Source organism: Citrus sinensis, chromosome 5 (genome assembly GCF_022201045.2).
Source record: "Citrus sinensis cultivar Valencia sweet orange chromosome 5, DVS_A1.0, whole genome shotgun sequence".
Lineage (NCBI taxonomy): Eukaryota > Viridiplantae > Streptophyta > Magnoliopsida > Sapindales > Rutaceae > Citrus > Citrus sinensis.
The window spans coordinates 11090566-11115652 of record NC_068560.1 but is presented as its reverse complement, the minus strand read 5'-3'; the positions used below and the strand labels follow the sequence as shown (position 1 = coordinate 11115652).

The 25087-nt window shown below is 30.2% G+C and overlaps 1 protein-coding gene across 1 annotated transcript; it reads left to right on the top strand.

The window, feature by feature from the left end:
- The first annotated feature begins 5953 nt into the window (after nucleotides 1-5953).
- Nucleotides 5954-14558, top strand: LOC102630314 (sterol 3-beta-glucosyltransferase UGT80B1). The gene is made up of 15 exons (XM_006491824.4): nucleotides 5954-6068; nucleotides 6188-6259; nucleotides 6766-6865; nucleotides 6981-7123; nucleotides 7588-7658; nucleotides 7944-8025; nucleotides 8232-8333; nucleotides 8473-8528; nucleotides 9936-9970; nucleotides 11149-11353; nucleotides 11684-11899; nucleotides 12644-12703; nucleotides 12806-12845; nucleotides 13731-13952; nucleotides 14348-14558. Exons 1-15 carry the CDS (start codon nucleotides 5994-5996, stop codon nucleotides 14399-14401), a joined length of 1533 nt encoding a protein of 510 aa, XP_006491887.2. The 5' UTR covers nucleotides 5954-5993; the 3' UTR covers nucleotides 14402-14558.
- Nucleotides 14559-25087: the final 10529 nt, after the last annotated feature.

Genomic DNA, 25087 nt, shown 5'->3' with positions numbered 1-25087 from the left:
GAAACAAGAGCCAAAAGGTATTGGGAAAAAGATAAAATATGTGTTTCGAATTTACCTTTAAGTCACGTGCTTATGTTTTTCTATATGACCTCACCTTTTTATTTGTTCTTTCTTTTAGGGGTGTTCGCAGGTCATATTTTGCAGATTGTACATCAATCCATATCCGATCCATGATTTTACAAATTATAAATTTTTAATCCAATTAAATCCACAGATTGGCGAATTCAATCTAAATGCAATCCATATATCTACGGATCGGATGCGGATTTGACCTAATCTATATCCAATCCACCATTTTACAAATTGGTTGACGGAATAAAATTTTTTAATTTTGTCCATTGTACGAACTAATTAAAAAAATATTATATAAAAATAATTTTATTCCCGATCAAATTCAAAATTGAATAAGATTTAAATAAATTAAGTGTTTAAATAAAGATAGAAAAATACATTCAAAGCCTCAAAATATAATATAGTGAAAAGATAAAATCTCATTTGTTTAAATCAATACATGAAAATTAACTAAAATTATAAAAATTAACTGTTTAGAAAGCTATATTTGTTTATTTAGTTTTTCAATTATTTAATCATGTTTATTATATATTATTATCGGATAAGATATGTATAGTGTTAATGTAAGTATATTTTAACCTATTTATTTATTAGTAAGTAGTAACGCCACATTTACAAGTTTTATTTTTTAATTAAATAAATAAATATTTTTATTTTTTTTACGGATTCTCATATTTTTGCGGATTTATAGAAGTAAATCCATAGGTAATCCACCAACTGTAGATTTTTAAATTTTCAATCTAATCCAATCGACCAATCCACAGATCGGATTTTTACTAATTAGATTTTTGCAGATGAGACGGATTGAGAGAATCGGATTGGATTCTGAACACCCCCACTTTCTCTTTCTTTTTATTTTATTTTATTCTTGCCAAATTCTTACTTTTGAGCTTATTCAACTCAACATTATCTCTGTTCTACTTCACATTGCCTCTGTTATTCTAGAGACCATATTGGGCCTTATTCGTTGTTTTAATTTTCAATACCATTCATATCTTCTCAGTATTGAAAACTAGAGGATTAGGGTTCGGTTCGTAAAATTTTTTCTATTTTTCATTAATTAGTTTCCAACACCGATAATGACTTTTCGATGTTGAAAACTAGGAGACTGATGTTCGGGTTAGATTTTTTTGATAGCATTTATAAATAGAGTCAGCATTAATCTACTTAGAATTTATTACTGTTGAACAGACCTCATAAGTACAACATGGATCTTATGTTGGCAACCTGATTTACAAGTACAACATGAGGTTTATGCAAACAACCTAATTTAAGAATATAACTTTAAGCCTATGTGGGCGACTCAAAAATTCGCCAATCTGATCTGGAAGTAAGTAAGATAGTCCGACCTCGAAATTCATTTGTCCGACCTGAGAACTACTTGACATGGAAAATTACTAGCCGAGATAACGTGGCCTAATTTTTAGGGAAGTTATATGCCACGATTTCTTAAACCACCTCCAATTAATCAACACTTGCAACAGCTGAAGAAAGTGGGCTAAAGTTAAGGTGGTAATCGCCCACGACCAAGGGCCTATTTAAGCTGAAGAGGGCAACAGAGGAAGGGGTTAGCAAAATCAACCAAAAATTTTACAAGTCACCTATTTAAAAGCCTCTTTATTTCCTACAAGACTTTCAAGATCTCTACCGGAAAATTTCCTTGATTTTAACTTATTCACAATTCTTTCTTCCCGTTTTTCTTTCCTTATATACAATTTTTGACTTAAGCATTGAAGGGTCTGTGCTAGAACCCCATCGTCGTATCCTAAGTGTGTTTTATGGTTGGCAGGTATAGAAAGTTGTGATCAGACTGACGTTTGAGCTTGGATTTGTGCCGTTATTCCCCAAAGAAACCATTCAACTGTTGAGGTTGTTTTTTGGCATCAACAATTGGGGTTGAATATATTTGTTGGGTTGGGTTGATTTGATTTTTTTCTGAACCCAATCAATAGTAAGTTGGGTTGGATTTTCACAAACTCACGTTAACCCAACCCATGCCCATCCCAAACCCTGTTTATCAAGTAACTTTGTCAATTGAAAAGATAATGACTTTACCACTGGGATCTATCTGATGATATACAAAAGGTAATTTTTGAGTCTCATCTGATCTTGACATTTTTGACCCACATTAACTACTGTAGGTGAAGACCAGATTAAGGATGGCAAAATACTCCACGGATTTGGGGCCCCATGGAGTCCCACCCCAAATAGGAAAATTTTTTAATAATTTTTGAGAAATGGAGTGGGGAGTGGGGGAAAAATAATCCCCAAATTATTAACGGGGTGGGCTTTGGTATTGCACTCCCCACCCCACCCCCACCCCAATCCCCATTATATATAAATATATTTTTAATTCTTATTTAGTAATTTTTATTTTATCAACTATAATGTCAATTAATAATTTTTTTAATTTTTATGTAATATAAATAAGATATGAATAAAAGAAAACCCTACAATATTTTTCAATTCTAAAACATTATTATGTTTTCTTTTCTCTTTTAAAGTGTTGCTCTCTTTAAATATTTTTCACTTTTAATATCATTTTAAGATATTGTTTCAAACTTTTAGAGATTTAAAAAAAATTTTAAAAACTTCATAATATGGTGATGATTTTATTTTAAGTTTTTAATTTTTAATTTACTGAAATCATATATTTATATTTAATATAAAATAGGTAAATGGGGAATGGGGTGGGAATGGGAAAATCATTCCCCATGTGAAGATTCACCATCCCCAACCCACTAAATTTATTGGGGAATGGGGTGGGGAATGGAAGCAAAAAATTTTAATGGGGTGGGGAATGGGGTAAGCCTCCCCACCCCCACCCTACCCCATTGCCATCCCTCTCAAAACCTTATTTAAATTAGAAAAGTATCCTCTATAGTACTCGATAATGCAACACAAATTATCATGATAATAAAACAAAAGAAAAAAAGAGGAAAAATACCACCAAAAAAACTCACTACAAGTCCCTCAATACAAGAGGATCAAACACACACTAGGAAACTATACTCTTGTAAAAATATTTCGGAAGAGAACCTGATGGTTAATCACTTCTGCCATCGACACGGCCATCACACTACACCAACAACTACAAAAAGACAATAAAAATAAAACAGCAACAGCAACATCAAAAGGACAATTGAAAACAACAAACACTACTAACACAACATCAAAAAAAGGCACAGCTGGAAATAATAATTCAGAGGAGGCAGGCAAATAGTTGAAGCAGACATTTAAGGATATAAAACGTATCTCGTAAATTGAGTTAATATAATGAATTAGTTAAAGATTTCAAACGACGACCGTTTCTCGCTGTAATGTGAGCCCCATTGCCTATTAATTAAGTCCTTATTTAAAAAATAATAATGTCATAATGTAAAAAAATGATTTATTAAGAAATATTTCAAAAGAAGATTGCCCTGAATGTTATCCGCCCTCTTTGAATTCTTCTACGATCCAGAAGCATACGAAGAAAAATTAATCATAATTTGTTTTTTAAGTTGGGCAAATGAGAATTGTTACGTCCTAATTTTCTTAATTTTGTGCAACACACACTTAATGTTTTTCTTTTTCTTTTTTTTTTGAATAATTACTTAAAGCATTTGATATCATCATATCTAGGGATGTTCGCGGATCGGATTTAACGGATTGGATATCAGTCCATATCCGATCCACAATTTTGCGGATTATAAATTTTCAATCCAATCCAATATACGGATTGGTGAAATTCAATCCAAATTCATTCCAAATCTAATCCATACGTCTGCGGATCGGATGTGGATTTGACCAATTCATACCCAATCCATCATTTTGCAAATTAGTTTACGGACTGAAAATTTTTAATTTTGTCTAATGCATGAACTAACTAAATAAAAAAATTAATATAAAAATAATTTTACTACCGATCAAATTTAAAATTAAATAAGATTTAAATAAATTAATTGTTTAAATAAAGATAGAAAATATACTTAAAGTTTTAAAACATAACACATCAAAAAGAAAAAAATCTCATTTGTTTAGATCAGTATATGGAAATTAACTATTTAAGAAGTTATATTTGTTTATTTAATTATTTGTTTATTTTATATTATTATCAGATAAGATATAATATAATGTTAATGTAACTTTATTTTAATTAATTTATTTACTAGTAAGTACTAATGCGATATTTATAAGTTTTATTTTTTAATTAAATAAATACTTTTTATTTTTTTACGGATTCGCGGATTTTACAGATTTATGGAAGTAGATCCATATCTAATCCACCGATTGCGGATTATCAAATTTTCAATCCAATCCAATCCACTAATTCGCAGATCGAATTTGTACGGATAAGATTTCTACGGATCAGATGAATTGAGCGGATCAAATTAGATTCTGAACACCCCTATCAAGGTGTGTATACACACACACAAGCTAGTTTTGATTTGCATTTGTCGTTTTTATTTTTGTTCTATATAATTTGTACATGCATCACACTTTTATTTATTGCATCACACTTTTATTTATTACTTCATTGTAGTGTTTTTATGCATTATTTGTTACTTCATTGTTGTGTTTTTATGCAAGTGTTCTGTTTTTATGCAAGTACCATAATGTCATTTTAACTTTAAAGTGACGGTGACACTAATAACAACAACAACAACAATAACAATTAAAGTAATAACACAAAATTTATTATGATATTTTAAGTTAGGATTTGTTTGTCAAATTTTTAGAGTATAAAATTTTATTAATTTTATACTTTTTAAAAATTTTTATTTATTCTCTGCAACTTATGTCTGATTAAATTTTCAAACATTTACATCTAAATAGAAAAAATAATTTTTTATAACTTTTGTCCAAACAAGAAAAAATCTGGATTGAAACTAAATACTGCACCCCAAAAATATCTATGACTAAATACGCTTATTTTCCAAATTATAAAACCTAATTCCTTCATTCGTCTTAACTTATAAGGACATAAATGTCAAATAATTATGTTTAAGATTTTTTTTACTTATAAAAATAAACAAGATGACATATATATTCAAATATTAGAAAAAAAATTTTATTCAAAAATCTGCATTTAAACTCATTTAGATTTCAATCAAATTTATACCTATTCAGATTTTAAACAAAAAAAAAAAAAATACTAACATAGACTTTTAAGTTAAAGTGGTGATAATTCTTTTAATCACCCTTCCATCTAATCCTCAAATATTACAAATAATCTTTAAATTATTTAACACATACAAGTACATAAAAACTTTTTATTTTTAGATTATTATCTTTTGACCATTTCAGGAATTGCAAAATATAAATAACTATGAGAAGTGTTGAAGCCTTTAATTTTCCTATTATATCTTTACATGGTGTTTCATTTAACTACATTTTCATTAGTATCATTAGTTGACTAATTATTACACAAATAGAGTGTCAAATACTAAATCCAGATGCTTTTATATATTATTTTTAGCTAGATTGTATCTAAAATGTTTAGTATTGTATTTTTTTCTATATTACTCTTTTGTTATTGACAAAAACTTTTATTAAAGGAAGTAAATTGGTATTTTAGATCAACTAATGCTACTAAAAATATAATATATTGAAAAATTTTGTAAGAATATAATACCAGTAAAATGTTTGACAATTATATATATATGTGTGTGTATTTATAATAATTATTTAATATTTTACAATTACTGAGGTGGTCAAACGATATTAGCACTTTATTTAATTTTTAGAAAAAGGCATTTTTCATATTTTTAATCTCAGCCCTATTCACAAGATTTTCGATAATTTTTCGCCCGAAAATCCGACAAGATTTTAGAATTTGTAAACAGGGACAACGTTGTCATTTCAACCAAGACAAATAAATATAAAATATAATTCAAATTAGTTAATGCACTTTGCGTTGTGAGAAAAATTCATCACACATGCAGGCAGAGAGAAAGAAACCGATAGCTGCATTCATGGCCTTCGGCACCAAGGGTGATGTTTACCCTATCGCTGTAATTGAATCTCTTGATTTTCTTATTTTTATAAAATTATTTGATTTATTTGATTTAAATTTTAACTTTTAATTTTTTTATTTTGTTAGCATTAATTTGAAATTAATTGTCAAGTGCAGGCCATCGCCGCAGCTTTTGCTTCTGATCAAAGGCAATACGATGTGTTTCTAATAACTCATTCGGCTCACGAGGTTAACTTCTCTCTACGCTCCTTTAAGCTTTAATCAGAATGACTTAAGCAGTTGATTAATTGATTGATTGATTGATTGATTGATTGATTGAATTAAGCAGGAGAGGAATTAAGCATTTAGAGAAGTGGATTTGTTTTTGGAAGTAGTTAATAAAATGCTTTTCGAGAAAGCACATTAATTCTTTTCAATAAACTCATTATTATTCCATGTTTAGCAATATATTTTTACTTTTATTTTTTTATTTTTTTCATTAATGCTAGCTTACTCAGTTGGTATACTTAGTTTTTATCCTAACTGATGTGTTACCAATCATTCATTACCCTCGGTATGACATCAATTGATTTATTATTTACTATTTTTCTAATCCCATCAACGGATGGCTGATAAGATGCCCATCAGTTGGGAACAAACTCAGTATTTCAACTAAGTAAGCATATCATTACTGCTTTTTTATATGTTGTGTAAGCATTGAAGATTTTTTCATACATTTTGTTTTCCTGTATCAGAACTTGAGTTTTCGCTTGGCTGCAAAGTATGTTACTTTTTATCCAATTTCATCATCGCCTGTGCTTTGTGCTTCTGATAATCACAATAGAACAGAGTCAGGTTTGGTTAGTACTTTGAATCGCTTACACACACACACACACACACATGTATCATTGGTGTAAACTATGATCTTTATGCTTTTTCAAAGTCCTTATAAATTCTTTCATATTATCAGGCTCATTGGAGTTAACATTTGAGCAAAAGAAAAGGGAAAGTACAAGAGAACATAGAAAAGAATGCTATTCTGCAGCCATAAAGATCTTTGGAGATGGTCCAAGCTTGGAGGGCAATTTTATTGTGATAAATTTCTTCGCATTGGTATTTCATACGGAAGATATATCTCAATGTATACTTTCTCATTATGCTTATAACGTGGTCAAGGTTTACATTGTGGTCTTGGTAGAAGAACAGATGATTTATAGAAGTTTCATTTCAATGAAAGGTCATAATGACTTTGAAGATGAAAAATTTTCCAAAGGTGTAAGAGGTGTTAAAGGATACACTAGCACTTAGTATTATAAACATTTCAAAAGTACGCAATTATGTGTCTCTTAAGGTTAATTTTAATTGTGGTACACAATTAAGTTCCACATAGAGTTGTGGAAATAACTCGGAGATTATGATAATTTGGTTTTATTGACGAAAAGCTAAAAGAATAGCCTCCTAGTTTCATAACAATCCAAATTAGGTAGATACATTTTCTAGGATCCAATGAAATTCATATTGTAGATGCAATGCAATGATCCAATGTCCTAAAATGGCTGAGTTGCTTGATGATCCAGGAAGGGTGGAGCCTTGCAGAACTCTTTCGTGTCCGTTGCATAGTTGCTGCTCCTTATGTTGTTCCCTATAGGTAATGTGAGATTTATTTTTTCCCCTTTTGTGTTTTGGTGATTCCTTAAGGAATGAAAATGTCATGCGGAAACATTAAAACTTACAAGTTTTATTCTCCTGTATTACTTGTAATAACTTCTGAAGATTTATTGAACTCTTGTGGTGTTGCTAAATTCTTCCTCATAATCCACTGAATTCTGGTATCATTTCACTTATATTTCCTTGTAAAGGCATTGGATATGCAGTAGTTGCCATTTGCATTTTGGGGATTGAGTTGCAATTAACTTTCCAACTGAATGGGCAGTGCACCTGCATCATTTGAGCACCGCTTCACTAAAGAACACCCGCTTTTGTATAAATATCTCAAAGAAGCTCCCATCAACAAGGTATTTCATGATTTTTTTAGTGTAATCTAATGAATGATGGTCCTGTATTAGTTTTCTAGGAATAATATGATGTGCCATTATAACTTTCTGAAAAATTCTTGCCCTGTAACATAAGTTTAAATGTATTTTTTTTTTTCCCTTGGATATATACATAGGATTGAGTCATTCTACTTCGGTATTAACTTCTTGTCAGTTTATGGAAGTAGGTTTGTTGGGGAGATGTGATTCACTGGATGTGGCCACTTTTTACTGAAAATTGGGGATCATGGAGAAGTGAGGAACTGAATCTAAGTGCTTGCCCTTTTATGGTTAGTTCTTTTGATGTAAAAGTTCTTTGATGCATTTTTTTTTAATATGCATCTTATTTATATAGAACTAGTGGAATTGATTAGGGTTTTGATATTGCAAGGACCTCATGGACACTTGAAACCTCTTTACTAAATGCAGGACCCCGTAACTGGTCTTCCCACTTGGTATGACCGGGCATCATCACCCAAACTTTTGTAAGTTATGCATTTTCTAACTAAAAGATAGTGTAAACTGAGTTTATGCCTTTGCATCTTCTTTTAAGTTGAGCTTTTTAATCATTCCATTTTACTTTATTGTTGGTGCATCTAGTCTCATATTGAAGGTTGAATGTGCTATTTTTTACTCAGATTCTTCTACAGGGGTGCCATGTTTATGTCAGATACAAATATTTTTTGGAATATTTTCCAATATGCATCTGATACTTCATAAATGTTTCTTAATCTTATAAATATATGTTTTAGGTTCTAAAAGTTCTGATAAATCGTCACCATGTTTATTGAAAGCTGGCATATGATTGATTGTGGATGTTGTTCAAGTGTAAACGTTAAATGTAGATTAACTTGTGATTTTAGTGTGTAACCGGTGAACAATTATTAGGAGAGCTTTTCTGATTGAACTATATCAAGTTGAAATTAGAGGATACGTAAAAATATAATGAAAGTGTAATATCAAAAAATATTACATATATAATGATTTTGCTTAATCTAAAGTGTGCTGTATTTGTAAATACCTATATTATGTAGTTAGTGTATTGGCATATTCGTATCGTAAGATATCATATCTACATATGCTCTATGGTCTAGGTTCTTAATAGAGTATTTCTGGTATATACGCTGCTGTTACAAGGATTTATAATTATATCTTGGAGCAACCTTGTTGAAGAGCCAAAGCATGGCTATAATTGTGAAACATAGGGGGACACTCTGGACATGGCAGTTTTGTAAATGTTGGAGGGTAGAAAGAGGTTATTATAGCTTCAGAGTGAGAAGAGTTAAGGTTTGGTTTTGGATAGAGAAACATGTTTTCTTCAGTTGCTTTATGTGGCTTTTAGAGAGATAAGAGCTATGGGTGAAGATTGCTGAGAGGATTGGCAGATAGAACTAGAGTGGAAAAGTGTACCTTGAGCCTTATAATTTTTTGTCGCCATATGAGCTGTTTACTCTGGCACAATTGTATATTAATATGTACCTCTGTGTTGTTTCTTGTTCTTTTCAAAGCATATGACCTTTTGCTTTTTGGTTGCTTTTGTCTGTTGAAAATGTAAAACAAAAATGCTATAAATATAAAATACATCCAATCAATTAAATCTTTATCAAGAGCAGGCATGTTCATCCATACACAACTATTTAGTTGGAGCCTTTTGGATTATTCTAAGATCTTTAAAACTTTTATTTAAGATGACCTGTTTGCATAAATATGAACCATATCATAAGTAGGTGCTGTGTCCATGTCTGCCTAAGTGTGCCAGAATGATTGCATGTAATCCTTCATTAATAATTTAGTTTGAAGTGCATCCTTGACACTTAATTATGTTATCCTCCTGTAAAAATAAGAAAAATATGCACTAATCTATTTATATCATTCGTTACATCTGTGTACAGGTATGGATTTAGCAAAGAAATTGTTGAATGCCCTGGTATGTCATTTGGGATCTTTGAACTAGGTGTTAATTGGAAATATAGTTAAGAATTTTGAAGGGTTTTCAAGCTTGTTTGTATCTATAGATTATCTCTACTATAAGTTCTTGTGAATATGCAAGAGGGAGGAGTGAGCTGCAAAATTTCAAGAATCCTACTCAAAATTCCTAAATAAGCAGTAAATGCCTGAGACACTCAAAACAAATATGCATATATAAGCTTAGGTGCTAATTTTTGCTGCAATGGCAAAACTCCTGAGTTGGCAGGTGTGGGATCCAGAGTAAAGTGAGATAGGCCAGGTTCCATATCCCATGATTTTTTCCCCCCCTAAATTCTGTATTGAGTTCAGTAACATTCCCCACTCTCTCACAACTCATTTTACTACACACTCTTGCCCTTATTATTGTCATATCCTCTGTTTTGTGATTAATCCAAATGAACCACGGATCCATTGTTTTTATTTTTAAATTTATTACAGTTCTTTTATTCTCTTTTTTTTTCCCTTTATTTTCAGTATGATCTATGATCACTCTTTTGAACTTCTCCATTATATTCAAAATTGTATAAACTAATTTTTGTGAGTTAGCTAATTTCTCTTGATTCTGAATATACATAATACATTTTGTTTAATCACGAATTTTCTTATCATTACTTTATTTTTGTTTATTTAGTACTAACTTAAAATAATAATCATATTTTAGATGCTATTAGTATTTTTGAAGTATATTTTGTTATTTTGTTGAAATTTAAAACATCGACATGATTTTATGATAGTTAGTTATGTATGAAAAAGTAAATACATTATTGGGCTAATTAAAGTTAATTTTCTTAATATTGTGATATGTTTATTTATTATTGATAATAATTTTTTTTCCTTATATGTTTCAAAATTTTTGTCCTCTCTAAAAGATTTTCTAGCTATAACCCTAGTAGGAGCACGACCAAAATAAGTTTTGTAAACAAACCTTAGCACTCAAAAAGATTTAATATTCAAACAACTGTGATCCCCTCCCAAAAAAATAAAAAATGTTGAATGAATAGTTCATGCTTATCAAAGCTAAAAATTGCCTTTCCCTTTGTTGCAAAAGATATTCTTCTTAATATTGACCAATTCCTATTTTAGTAAAGATTCCTTTGTCCTGTTTTAACCACATTGCTAATATTAGCACAACAACAGATTACTGGCCATCAAGTGTTCGGGTTTGTGGCTTTTGGTTTCTCCCTAATTCGTGGCAGTACTCGTGTAAGCAGTGTGGAGAGCTTTCAGCATTTTTGTTGGATGCAAATAATAGATTGTGTGCATCTCACATTGGGCTGCAAGCTTTTATGGATGCTGCTAATTCAACGCCACCTATTTTTGTCGGACTGAGCTCTGTTGCAAGGCAGGTTCCTCACCTAGATCTCCTGATTGTATGTAGTTAATTGTTTACAAATCTTTGTATACTTTCCCTGTACCTTTGTAGTCCTTTCAATTTTTATTCTTCTGGTTCCTTAAGATACTTTTACTTCATTCTTTTTCTAGAAAACCATGTTATATCAGCTGACAATTTGATATTATTATGGGATTAAAAGTGTAATTCCTCTAAGTATAGCCTATTAAAAAGTGTCATGCTTTTGTGTGGTGGGATGATTTCTCCTTAATTGGTGCACTTGGACTTGGAACTTTAATCACTTATCCTGTACTAAGCCACATTTCTCTTTTCTTCTTGCAGCATGGGTTTTTTAAAGAATCCTGAAGCATTTCTTCGGGTTTTACAAACTGTTCTACACACCACAACTTATAGATTTGTCCTTTTCACAGCTGGATACGAACCTTTAGACACAGCTATCCGAGTGATGGCTCCTGGAACATCTTCAGTTTTAACTCAAAGAGTAATCACTCAATATGGGATCTCTATCTTTAATGGCAAGCTCTTCTGCTTTTCTGGGTCAGTATATCTTAAATTCTTATTGAATTTGGGCTAAGATAACCGAAGAATAAAGATGAAAACGTATTCACTTATGAAGCAACAAAAATAGAGCTGTACGATATACATTGTGAGTTTTTCTTTTCATGACATAGATGTGCAGGCCCTAGTGTTGGTCAGATAATCAGATCAGTGAAGATTTAGCTATCTGAAACATGATCGCAAGCTATCACTTATAGAGAAATCTTTTCTGGTGTCAATGACATTCCTTGCTGATTTAAGCAACATTTCTTCCGATTAGCTCACAAAAAGTGAATTAACAATTACTTTTGATTTAACCCATTTTCTACTCTGTTGTTATAGAACTGGTTTTGGAAACGTGGGTGTCTATGTATGAGACTCGTGGAAACTTGGGACCTTGGTGCCCTCTTTGTGAAATTACGATAGCAATGTGCCCTTAGTATTTTTTTTTAAGCTTCCATTATGACTTCTCCAAATGGAGCTCTGTAAGGCATGCAATCTTAAATGAACTAGTGTCTTCAAATAAACCAACTAATACAAAATATAAAACAGTTGGCTTCTTGGTAATGGAAATGAAAAAAGGGCAATCTGACTGCATAACTAGAATAACTAATGTCCTGAGAGTTAGACAACTGCTTCTTTTTGGTTGACTACTAAATGATTATTTTAGTCAATTAGTTTCCTTCTGATCGTTTTGTCCGTGGAATTTGATGTTTTCTTTTGAATTGTTATCATGTAAACCAGAATGGTACCGTACAAGTATTTGTTTCCAAGATGTGTGGCTGCAATTCATCATGGAGGAAGGTGAGAGCTTTCTATTTTGTGATTCTTTTTTATAAATTAGAAGTGCAAAATACGACAAAGCTAATTTACATGTTTGCATTACTTTCTTCAATTTCAAACCAGTGGATCTACTGCAGCAGCACTACATGCAGGAATCCCTCAGGTTGATTTCTAAACACTTTGTTGCTTTATGTACAATTTTCTTCTAATATATTTTTAGTACTGTTGAAAAATCTTTGGGTGCAAAGGCAGCCATCCATACCTAACCTTTGTAATTGAAACACATATATAACTCAACAAGCTCATGCATTTTTGATGATGATAGGAATTCTTCTGCCAATATAATTAGCTGCAAACCCATTTTTCTCCTTTTTTCCCCTTTTAAATCTAATTTCCAGAAGGAGTAACTTTAAATGAATATACTCCAGAAAGTTCTGAAAATATCACTTTTTCCGGATATGTGGGAGAAGGAAATGAGCTTGTTAATTGTTGATTTATTTACTTTGGAAATAAGATACATACTGTGTTGTATCCATACATAATTTTACTGTATTGGTTGAAATGCTAAAGTGCGATCATCTTTGTTGCCCTAATGCTGGTGACACTCTTTCTGTTTGATATCAGTTTTTTGATTGAATTTCAAGAGTGGTTTGTTGAATATTGTATTCAACAGAGATTCCTTTTCCCTAATGTTACCTTTTGCTGACGCCTTGTTTGCTTTACTATGAATTTGTAGTAAGAATTTAGGGATAAATTTCTCCTTTCATCACTTTTGCTGTCAATTAAGGGCATGTATATATAATTTCTTTCCATGACAATCCCACCAACAGTGATTACATCTAGAACAGGCAGGGTGGTAAATGAATATTCATTGTAACTTTCTGGACTTCATTGAGCTTGTTGAGTCAAAACATGGTATAAATGGTCTTTGCCAGAATATTAGTTCATTTGTGTTACCTTTATTTCTTTAGTTTTATTTTTGTGATAGTACTTGTATGCTATAATTTTGACTCATTTATTTGTCTCCTTTATGGATATTGGATGTCAGATACTGTGTCCATTCATGCTGGACCAGTTCTACTGGGCCGAGAGGATGTTTTGGCTTGGAGTTGCTCCAGAACCACTAAAAAGAAATCACTTGGTTCCAGATAATGCAGACGACACTAGCATCAAAGAAGCTGCAGAAGCACTATCACAAGCCATTCAGTATGCACTATCTCCCAGAGTCAAAGAATGTGCAAAAGAGATTGCTGAAAGAATCTCTGTCGAGGTAAATGCATATTAAAGTACTTTCTTGTTCCCAGCTTTATCAATGCTATGGCTGGTTGCCGCATTAAGTATCATTCCTTTTCGTATCTCATATCTGCATTAAATTGGATCTTCTTTCCATTAAATTATCTTTTTATACGATTTAATTGTCGACTAGCTGCTAGGAATTCGAATCTTATTCACTTATAAAGTATGTCAGTTACTGAGTTTGAGTTGAATTATAGTAGTTTCCGTATCTCTTTTGTTCAAGTTCTTGTTTTTATTTATTTTATGAATTTGTTGAAGCCATTGCTGTCGGAATTACTGTAGCCTGTATCTTGTAAATTTTTGGGTTTACTATTTGTTCTGGGAGCTCCATTACTGAAAAGAAATTTCACAAACTTATGCTTCTTTCAGGATGGAGTTAGTGAAGCTGTTAAGAATCTCAAGGAAGAGATGGAGTTGTTCTAGTTAAGCTAACTTTGAAGAGATGAGATGTCCTAATCTGTCTTTTTGTTATTTGGTTTAGCCCAATTATGAAAAATCGTATTTATTTATTTATCGATTTTTTCAGTATTATCATTATTCTTGCATTTAAAAATGCTAATACAAAGGAAGTTAAAAGTCACGGTAATGTTTAACAGAAATTTTATAGACCGTTCTTTAAAGTAATAACAGAAATTTTATATATCGTTTTTGAAAGTAATGTTACACTTGCCAAGTAATATTTCTGGAGAAAGAGGAATTAAAATTCCGAAACAAAAATGAATTGGAATTGAGTTTCCGGTCCTTTTTTTTTTCCAAGTGATATTCCTTCCTGAACCTACTTCAGTACATCTAGTTTACCACCAAATGTCATTCCTCCCAGAATTCACAATGCAAGGACAAGGCTGGTTGGTTTCCCTCAGCTTACAGAGAAAGACAGGAGAGGGCACCAGCTAGCAAGATATCAGAAGCTAACTCATCACCGAAATGTGATTCCACTTCTTAATAAACTCTTGCCAAGTATGTGTATCTTCTTTTTTCTTGTGTTATGTTGCTGTTTAGTTAATAGAACTGTTCGCACAACAATCAATTACATAAGTGGTTAGTTTGATTGCTCCAATTAATGAACTCTTCTTTACCAGTAGCTGCAGCAATTGTAATCTTAGTTAATGCGTAGCTGCTGCGGCAATTGCTCCAAGTTTTGTCTGTGATTATATGCATTGTGAATTGGCAGAAGAATTTAACATGAGACCAAAAATTTTAAACATAGGTACAAAAATACATAGGGGAAGTCAACGGAAATCCGTTGGCAAAGGAGGTTGAATCCAGGTATATTGCTCGAGTCTGCCACCATAAAATTCTGATATCTGGGGGCATTCTTCCTCCCAGCGGTCATAGCAATGGATTGTATTCCTAGAATCACTTGCATAATCTTCATCTTCCACTTGAAGTAGTAATGATGTACAATGACAGTGACCCAAGAACAATGATTTGTCCTTTAATGAACCACTATTATTATCAACTCTAGACCACTTTATATCTGAGATCAAACCTATGAAGAATATGGGTCCTGGAGTAGTACTCTAGACTGTGCTATTAATAAACCATTGTTGCTGTCACGACCTGATCCTGAGTCAATTAGGTAGTTAGAAAAAATGAAATGTTCATAACCGATATGAGGATATGGAAGAATTTTCCATTGTTTGAGGGCAACGTTGAAAGTTGCGATCACAGAAACATCTAAAGAACAGTAGACAAGTCCTTGCAGGTATAGTATACGTCCACAAATAACATCTCCATTTGGCAACCAAGGGTATCCTCTCTTGAGTTGTTTTTTCAATTCCTCAATATCAAACAAATATTCGATCCAATCACAGTCATCAACATCTGGAAACATGGTAAATGTCTCTTTATTAGTCTCCTCCATCCTCTCCATCCTCAAATTAGCCAGTGGGACGGTCGATTAACCCAAAAAAAAAAAAAAAGAGAGAACTCTTGCGGATGCACCAACTCACATTGACCTGAAAAAGTAGTTCAACCTTTAGCTTATAACAAATAATTAATAAATAGATAAAATCTTAAATCTTTTAACATATACATTAAATAATAAGTTTATTGATAGTCGCAACGTTAGCCGGGCATAATTTAGTCATGAAAACAAGAAATCTATCATTTTTTAAAGATCACTAACTGTAACAATATATAAAACAATTAATGTAATTATTATAATAGGAGAAAAAGTACCCATTACCTCTGATTAAAAAAAAAGGTACCATCAAGTTTAGAATAAGACCAAATATATTAAGTCCTTAAAATTAATATTATCTAAAAATTAACATTGAAGAAGAAGAAATCAAAATTCTGGCTTTGATCACATAATCGATGAAAATCAGGACATATAATTAACATTTGTTTATTTTACTTTAAAATTACTTATTTTCCTTTATTATTTGAAGAAGAGAATTGCTCTGTAAAAACTCTCACTATAATACATACAACTTAAACATTTTTGTTTAAAATGAAAATTAACTTAAAAGCAAATAACTAGTAAAATTATCTTTTTAGGCAGAAGGCTATATGTATGGAGAGGGGACCCGTCCATTACTGTCAATTCTTTCAAGTTGTTAAAATTGTGTAACTTTAATTATTTAATTAGGAGCAACAATCTTAGCTATATATCTCAGGAAATTAGTTAACAGTTTACGAATTTAAAAATAGTTAAAATTTTATGAATTTGACTATTTATTTTGCATTGCAAAAGAATTAGAACCAAGGTAATATGTTTAACAATTAGGATAGGATTGAAGAACGTCCAAATTCATTGTCTAAGTTTAGATTTAAACTCTCAATAAAAAAATTTGTTTTTCTTCAATATTACAATTACGTTGAGGCATCACAAGTTGCTAAAGGAATCCAATTCTGAATGCAATGTGCCAATACCTCAAGAACTAAAAGAGAGTTTAATTAATTAATATTTTAACTTGAAACAAATTAAACTTGAGAATTCAATTATAGTGTTTTTCAAAACCAAATGGCATTAATTAATTGATAGAGTAAATAAAGTTTCTTTAATCTATTGGAGCCAATATCTTATTCTTTGAGACTATATTAAAAACATTAAATTCTACCCATGCCTATAAGATCCACAAAAGTTGCAGATAAAATGGAAGAAACATGCGAAGGGGCTGTTTGATTTTTTGTTGTGGCTTACACAGCATGAAATTACACAAAAAATGGCCCAATCAGATGCTAATTGAAAAAAGAAAAATTATCAGCCATATACTCTTAAATGATACCAGTATCAAACGTGCTACAATACTTTTTAAGTATATTACTCCTATACCCTAAGTTGATAAAACACTTCTGCCGTCCACCAATCCGTTAACTTCTGTTAGAAATTTAACAGAATTGTGATAAATTGACTATTTTACCCTTGAAACTCAAAATGAGGTAAAAATATAAATTTACTCAAAAAATTAACGTAAATTTTCAATACACAATTTTTTTTTTATTTTTTTTATTAACAATACATTTTTTATTAAAAAAATATGAATTATTAATGGTACATATTATTAACAATTATCAGTGAAAAATATCCATATTATACCATAAAAAATTATTAACAACATATTATTTACAATTATACATATTATACCATAAAAAATTTCAGTTGGAGCTTGGAGGAGTAGATCTTCAAAAATTTAGGTTAAGTTTTGGAGGAGTAAATTCGGTTGTAAAGTAGCTTTTTTTTAGCAATTATTAACAATTATCCGATAAATGGGATGACATGTCATTTTTATCAATATATATCATATGACATGTCATTTTTTAGTAGATAAATGGGATGACATGTCTTTTTTTAAAAAAGACTAGATTATCCTTATGATGTCAGCGCTTGCAAATGGCAGTTAACAGATTGATGGACGGCAGAAGTGTTTTGTCAACTTAGGATATACGAGTGATATACTTAAAAAGTGTTGTAGCACGTTTGATACTGGTGTCATTTAAGGGTATATGACTGATAATTTCCCTTGAAAAAATAAAGCTAATTGAAACCCACTTCATCAATTTACGGTTGCCAAATCTTTGTAGCTTCATATCTTTTGGTTCAATTATCACCACAAGTACGTCCATTTGTATACGAATTGATAGAGATCTAATTTCAAGTCATGAACATGTATCGTCAGCAAATTAACATCTAATCACTTTTATCAATTTGTATAGGCTAGTGCTCAATATGAAATTCTATAGGTTGGCTGAACATTCCCCTAAACTTAATTAAATTTTACCGAAAGAGAATTATCAAGTGTGTCTAGCTTTGTATTGCTTTCTCGCAATCAAGTTGGAAACTCTCCACTCAAGTTAACGTGTTAGAGATTAACGTGCTCCTAGTGATGTTGATGGAAGAGGAATTTGGAAAATATGCGAACATCTTGTGACCAAGAATGAGATATGTAGAAGTTATATAATTAGAATTTTGGAGGCAAGAGAATTTTATTACGTATATTTGGTTATTTCCACACTTGATCAGTTTTGAATGGGCTCAAGTTATATTGAGACTTGGAAATGATAGTTTGAAAATGTGAGATCTTCAATTGATGTAAGATAAAAGAGGGTAGATGAGGAGATATTACCAGTAAATTGATGGAAAGAGACGTATCAAACTTAAAGGGAGATGTCATATTTTGCTAAGCACTAAAGCATATTATAATACGCTTAAGATAATTATGGTCAATATAAGAATTTTAAAAAAAAATTCTTGCAGATGCAATAACTCATTGGCCTGAAAAATAATTCATCCTTTAACTTATAACAATTGGTAATCTATTAACATATTACATTAAATACTAATTTTGTTCATAGTCGCAGCCTTAACAGGCATTATTTAGTCATCAAAACAATAAATCTATCCATTTTTAAAGACTATTAACTGTAGCAATAAATTAATTAATATGATCTTTATAAGAGGTGAAGAGAGAATGATTATCCTAACCAAGAAAAGTACCGTTAAGTCTAGAATATTACAGTCAATGGCTGAAAAAATTAACAAGCGTGTAATTCATGACCAAATATTCTAAATCCTTGAAACGAAGATAACCTAAAAATTAACGTTGAAAAAGAAATTAATCAAAATTGTCACTTTGATCACATAATCAATGAAAATCAAGATATATAATCAACACCTGTTTATTTTACCTTTAAAATTACCATTTTTTTGTGTATGTTAGAACAAGGGAGTTGTTCTGAAGAAACTCTCACTATGATATATACAACTTAAACGTTTTTGTTTAAAATATGAATTAACTTAAAAGCAAACAACTAATAAAATTATCTTTTAAGAAGACTTTATGCATGGAGAGTGGAATTAGTTAACAATTTATGAATTTAACTATTTACTTTAAGAATGGCTCAAATGATGTTGAAATTTGGAAGCGATTGTTTGAAAATGTGAGATCTTCAAGGATCATTATAGATATGAGGGGAGATGAGGAGATATCTATATAAGTTAATTGAAAGTGACGCCCAAACCTTCAAGGGAGGTTATTTTTGCCAAGCACAAAGGTAAATTACCCCTTAGATCCTTAGATCATTATGGTCAATAAATAAGTCTTGCAGATGCACCAACTCTATAGACCTGAAGAATCATTCATCCTTGAGCTATGTAACAATTATAAATGTATAAAATATTTTAGCATATATATTGAATAAAAAAATTTATTAATAGCTATAGTATTATATATGTTGAATCCTTTAAGGAGTTTATAGTTTTATTTTATTAATTTAAGTTATTTTTTTGGGTATTCTAGTTATTTTAAGCTGAAATGAATATTCTCATAATTGTATCACATAATTAAAGGCATAATTATATACTTTAAGATGGTAAAATAGTCAATAGTTAAATTTAAGGGAAAAACTAATAGCATGGATGGTGAAATGACTTTTTGAAATATTAATGGTTGAGTAATGATCATCAACTTATTTAGGTGTGAAATTAAGTTTACACTACAAAGACTGCATAATGTGGGGGATTGAAATAATTAACATAGCAAAATTCAAGTTGATATCGACCAAGGTTGCATGGAAAGAATAAAGTTGAAGTTGAGGCGAAGGCTAATTCAAATGGTAAGAATTAGAGGTGTTCGCGGATCGGATTTTATGGATTAGACATCAATCCATATCCGATCCATAATTTTACAGATTATAATTTTTCAATCCAATCTAATCCACGGATTGATTAAACTCAATCCAAATCCAATCAATACATCTGCAGATCGGATGCGGATTTGACTCAATCTATATCCAATCCATACATCTGTGGATTGAATGCGGATTTAACTTAATTCATATCCAATCCACCATTTTGCGCATTAGTTTCCGAATTAAAAATTTTTAGTTTTCCCCAATCCATGAACAAATGAAATAAAAAAAAATCTAATATGAAAATAATTTTACTACCAATTAAATTTAAAATTGAATAAAATTTAAACAAATTAATTATTTAAATAAAACTAAAATAATACATTCAAAGTTTCAAAAATATAGTACATCAAGATTAATTGTTTAAATGAAGCTACAATAATACGTTTAAAGTTTCAAAATATAACACACTAAAATTAATTATTCAAAGAAAGTTACAATAATACATTAACATAACACCGAAATTAATTGTTCAAATAAAGCCACAATTAATTGAAATAGCGAAGTTTCTGAAACCAAACACAATTTGATCCTTGACCACAGCTATTGCACTTGTCGAAAAGTGGTAATTATGGAGCCGTCAACGATGGGAACCAGGAGAAGTACGGGTGGCGATCTTGAAGGTTGTGATAGTGCAATTATTTGGCTGGAACTAGTGATTGTTAAGTGGCTCGATGGATTCAGGGAAGAAGATGGCTTGCTCTCGCTGGAATCACGCGGCCGATGTCCTTCAAAACGGTGTCGAGAGTGTATCGAACCAGTATTCGGTGTTGCTAGTGCGTGTGACAGCGGGGAAGCTTAAGATTTTTTGTTTGTAAATTATTGGTGACTTGGCATTACGTTACTTTGCTTTTGGGTGACTTTGCAAATTGTTGGTAACTTGGCGTTATGTTACTTTACTTTTGCCAGTGCGTGTGACTTTGCTTTTATTTTGTTTTACAATTTTTACAAGTTATATTTGTATATTTGATTATTTAATTATTTTTTATTTAATATTATTATTGGGTAATGGCTAAGATATGTTATAGTGCTTATGTAACTATGTAATGTCACATTTATAATATTCTTTAATTAAATTTATAATAAATTTTTAACTATATATATATATATTGCAGATTTATGGATTTTTACGGATTTAAAGAAGTAAATCCATATCCAATCCATCGACTGCAGATTTTTAATTTTTCAATCCATATCCAATCCATGGATCCACGGATCGGATTTATACAGATCGGATTTTCACGGATCAGACGGATTGAGCGGATTGAATTGGATTCTGAACACCCCTAGTAAGAATACTGGCTCTTTTAAGGCCAAACAAATGGGTTGAAATCCAAAGATCTTTTTTATTTTTAAAATAAAAAAAAGTTCATGTCAATTAGGGTGGCCTTTTTTTTTTTTGTCAAAAATTTTGAATAGACCTTAATTAGTCAGAATTTTGAATTGAACTGAATGTCTGAATCTGAATAATATGCTCATATTACTTTTTGTTGAATTACTGAATACAAATATTAAGCTATATTTTTTAAATTTAAAAAAAATCTGAAAATTAATATTTTTACATTGTCCCCTTAAAAATTATGAATGTTAAACAAATAATAAATATTCAAACAACTTAGGTAAGATTATATATTATCATAACATAAATCGTGTTCAATTGAATAAGATACTTTAAATTCTAAATTTGTATATGTTAATCAATTTTATTGTAGTTCATGATTTTTTTTACAACAAATATTCATAAAAAATTATGAAGATAAATAATGCTAATTTGAAGAAAGTAAAAAATAAAAATAATAATAGTCTATCGCCATATTGTCACAAGTTATAAAGATGGTAATAATGAAAAGTATTAGATTTTACTTAGGTAAGGATGAAAATTAATTAATTAGATAGGGTATCTAGAGAATATTCTTTAATGATATCATTAAAACTTTTTAAAATTAAGCAAAAAGCTAAAAGAGTTTGATTAATAATATAATAACTTAATGACTGAAAATTTTCATTATGTTGAAAAAACAAACAGACTTAATAGTTTAACTGATCGAATTAAGTTAATGACGAAATCGTTAATTCAAAAAAAAAAAAAAGAGCAGCCCGAGGTTGTTTAAAAAGTGTGACACTAAGGGTGTGTTTGACATACTATATTATATTTTTTAATACAAAATGTATTGCAGTAAGCTATATTGTATTAACGTTGTATTACTTTAATAATATTCAATGTTTGGTGTTGCATTGTATAGCACTATATATAATAATATTTTTTAAATTATTATTTATATTAAATTAATTTTTAATAATTATTAATATCTTAAATGTTTTTGGTCTTATTTTCTTAAATCTATTATTTAGATTTTATAATTATCCACCGTTGGCCACCACAAGCCACCCGCTCCAATCACATTTTGGCATCTATTGGTATCATTTTTTCACCATTGGAATTATTATCACCAAATCTATGCAACGATACATGTATCACCAAAAAAGCAGCTTTCATTAGCTGTAAATATATGGTCAAGTTTTTGGGGTTCCAAATTTTGACCATAGATCTAGGAGGACGGAAGCTTTGATTTGATCAACGGAAATGGTTATGTAGACACCTAAATTTTTAAGAAACCCCTTTTTAACTATAATATCTTTAGTAGATAGAAACTAAAAAAATTGATTTTAAATTTTTTTAATGAATATAAATATAATCTAGATAGTTTAATTTGTCTAGTAGAATAATAATATTATATTCATTGTAATATATACAATATTTTTAAAATATAAATTATTTTTTTTAATGTTATATTTTTATTTATTATAAAATATTGGAGTCAAATTTTTTAAATTGATAGAACCAAATGGTATTTTAGTCAGCAAGGGATTTTAGAGTCCCTTATTGAGGATTTATATAACCATTTCTGAAAACCTTAAGATTTTATTCTTAAAAATGAATGTTGCACACCTTAATTCCGAGGGGGTTGATGGGTTTCAATAATAAGGCAAATGCAGCATTAAGTCTGGTGTGCTGCGCACCATTTGAATTGCCAAACATGAGATTCTTTTCAATCAATACGAGGGCGACCAATTGTCCTACGCAATGTGGCATGCCAAACATTGACCTAACATGCATCAATTCCATGAAGGAAAAAAATGCGGTTTGATAAACTCTAATTAATGATGTAATAATCATGAATAAATAATCGGGGATCAAAAAAGTTAACATAACAATAGTAAAAATAAGAAAGTTCAATTTGGTGTTGACTAAATTGTCAAAAGTAAAGAATATGACTCTTGATATACATCAATTTCATGAAAGATAATAATGCGATTTTGATCCATTCTATATTAATGATGTTATTTTCCAATTTCAAGTAACAAAATTTTCTAGCTTTTGGAAATCATGGAGAGAAATTAATTTGATCACTTTCTTGATTGATGATAATCAAATAATGCATGACTTGGACAAACCTTCCCTCATTCTTTTATTAATGAGTAGTGTTATAAACCTCAAATTTTTTATCCTAAATAACTATTTCAAATTATTGACATTTATCAATTGGTTGGTGAGATAATACAATTAATTCACTTGAATTTGTAAAGAATTATCAACCAATGAATGAATGCCCATCATTTGGTATTAAAAAAATTGGGATTTCTATCATTACTCTTTATTAATTAAACTTATTAATAAAATGAAGGAAAAAAAACAGCCACACCCCCAAAGTTAGGGGAGATAATCATATAGAACCAAAGTTTTTAGATTCCGGAATTTGAGGCTTCGAACAAATGTATGGATGTCAAATTTAGATTCCGGAAGTCCGAGAAATTATGTCATTGTCCAGGAGGATCCAAGACTTTTGTTTTAAATTTTTATGTTTTTACCATGGTAAATGTGGTAATTGTAAAATTATAAGTTTTTATAATGTTAGGTATGGTAATTATTAGTGGAATGTGTTGGATATGCTTGAGTGGATAAGTTAGGTTGATGTTTTATTAGTGGGTCAAATGTAAGGTTAAGATGTAATTAGATTTTTTTTATTTGTGTGGTGAGGATTTACCATGTATTAGTATAAATAAGGGGGGGGGGGGGGTGAACACACCTCTCCACATCTTCTCTTCTCTTCTTTTCCCCCAAATTCTTCTTCTCATCCCTCTTTGTATTATATTTTCAATAAATAAAATTAGTTTTATTTTCAATTTTCAAGCATTTTTTAATTATGTCTTTTTTGTTTTTAAAGAAAATTCCTTTTATTTTAAATATGTTTAACTAAATATTAGTAGTTAGGGGAAAGTGAAACTCTTAGTAAAAATATGGTTTAATCAAATTCTATTTTTAATTTTATAAATTAAATTGTTTTCTATTTAATTTTATCCATATTTTATATTTTGAAATTTTGATTTATTGTAGACAAAAATAGGAAATTGGCACAATGAATTCTTAATATCTTAGTATAAAATATGGAAAAATGGAATTTTGATTTAGTGTAGACAAATTAAGTTTTGACACATTAAATTCTTAATATCTTATTTTCTCAAATGAGTTTTTAAGTTTATTTTATTCTTTTCTGGTTATTTTTATGTCATGTTAATTTATAAATTTCTTTGGATCTGTATGATATTTTGAGATAATACAGAGAGTGGATCCCGAACCTTAGCTTATTTTTAAATCAATTTCAAATAATTTCTTTACCCCGCAATTAATTTTCTATGTTTAATAAATTGACAACTAGATTTTAAAATTCCATGTGGTTCGACCCCAGACTCACCGGGTTATATTATAATTAGACACTCTTATGCTTGAGAGTAATACACTTTTAAGTCATGTCAACCCTAACTAATTCAATTTTATACTTTTTCTTAAATAAATTACATATTTATAAATTTTATTTTTATTGGATAAACTTAAGTAAACAAATTAAATCCTTTCTCGGTGGATCGACCTCGGACTCACCGAGATAAATTATAACTAGGCACTCTTATACTTGG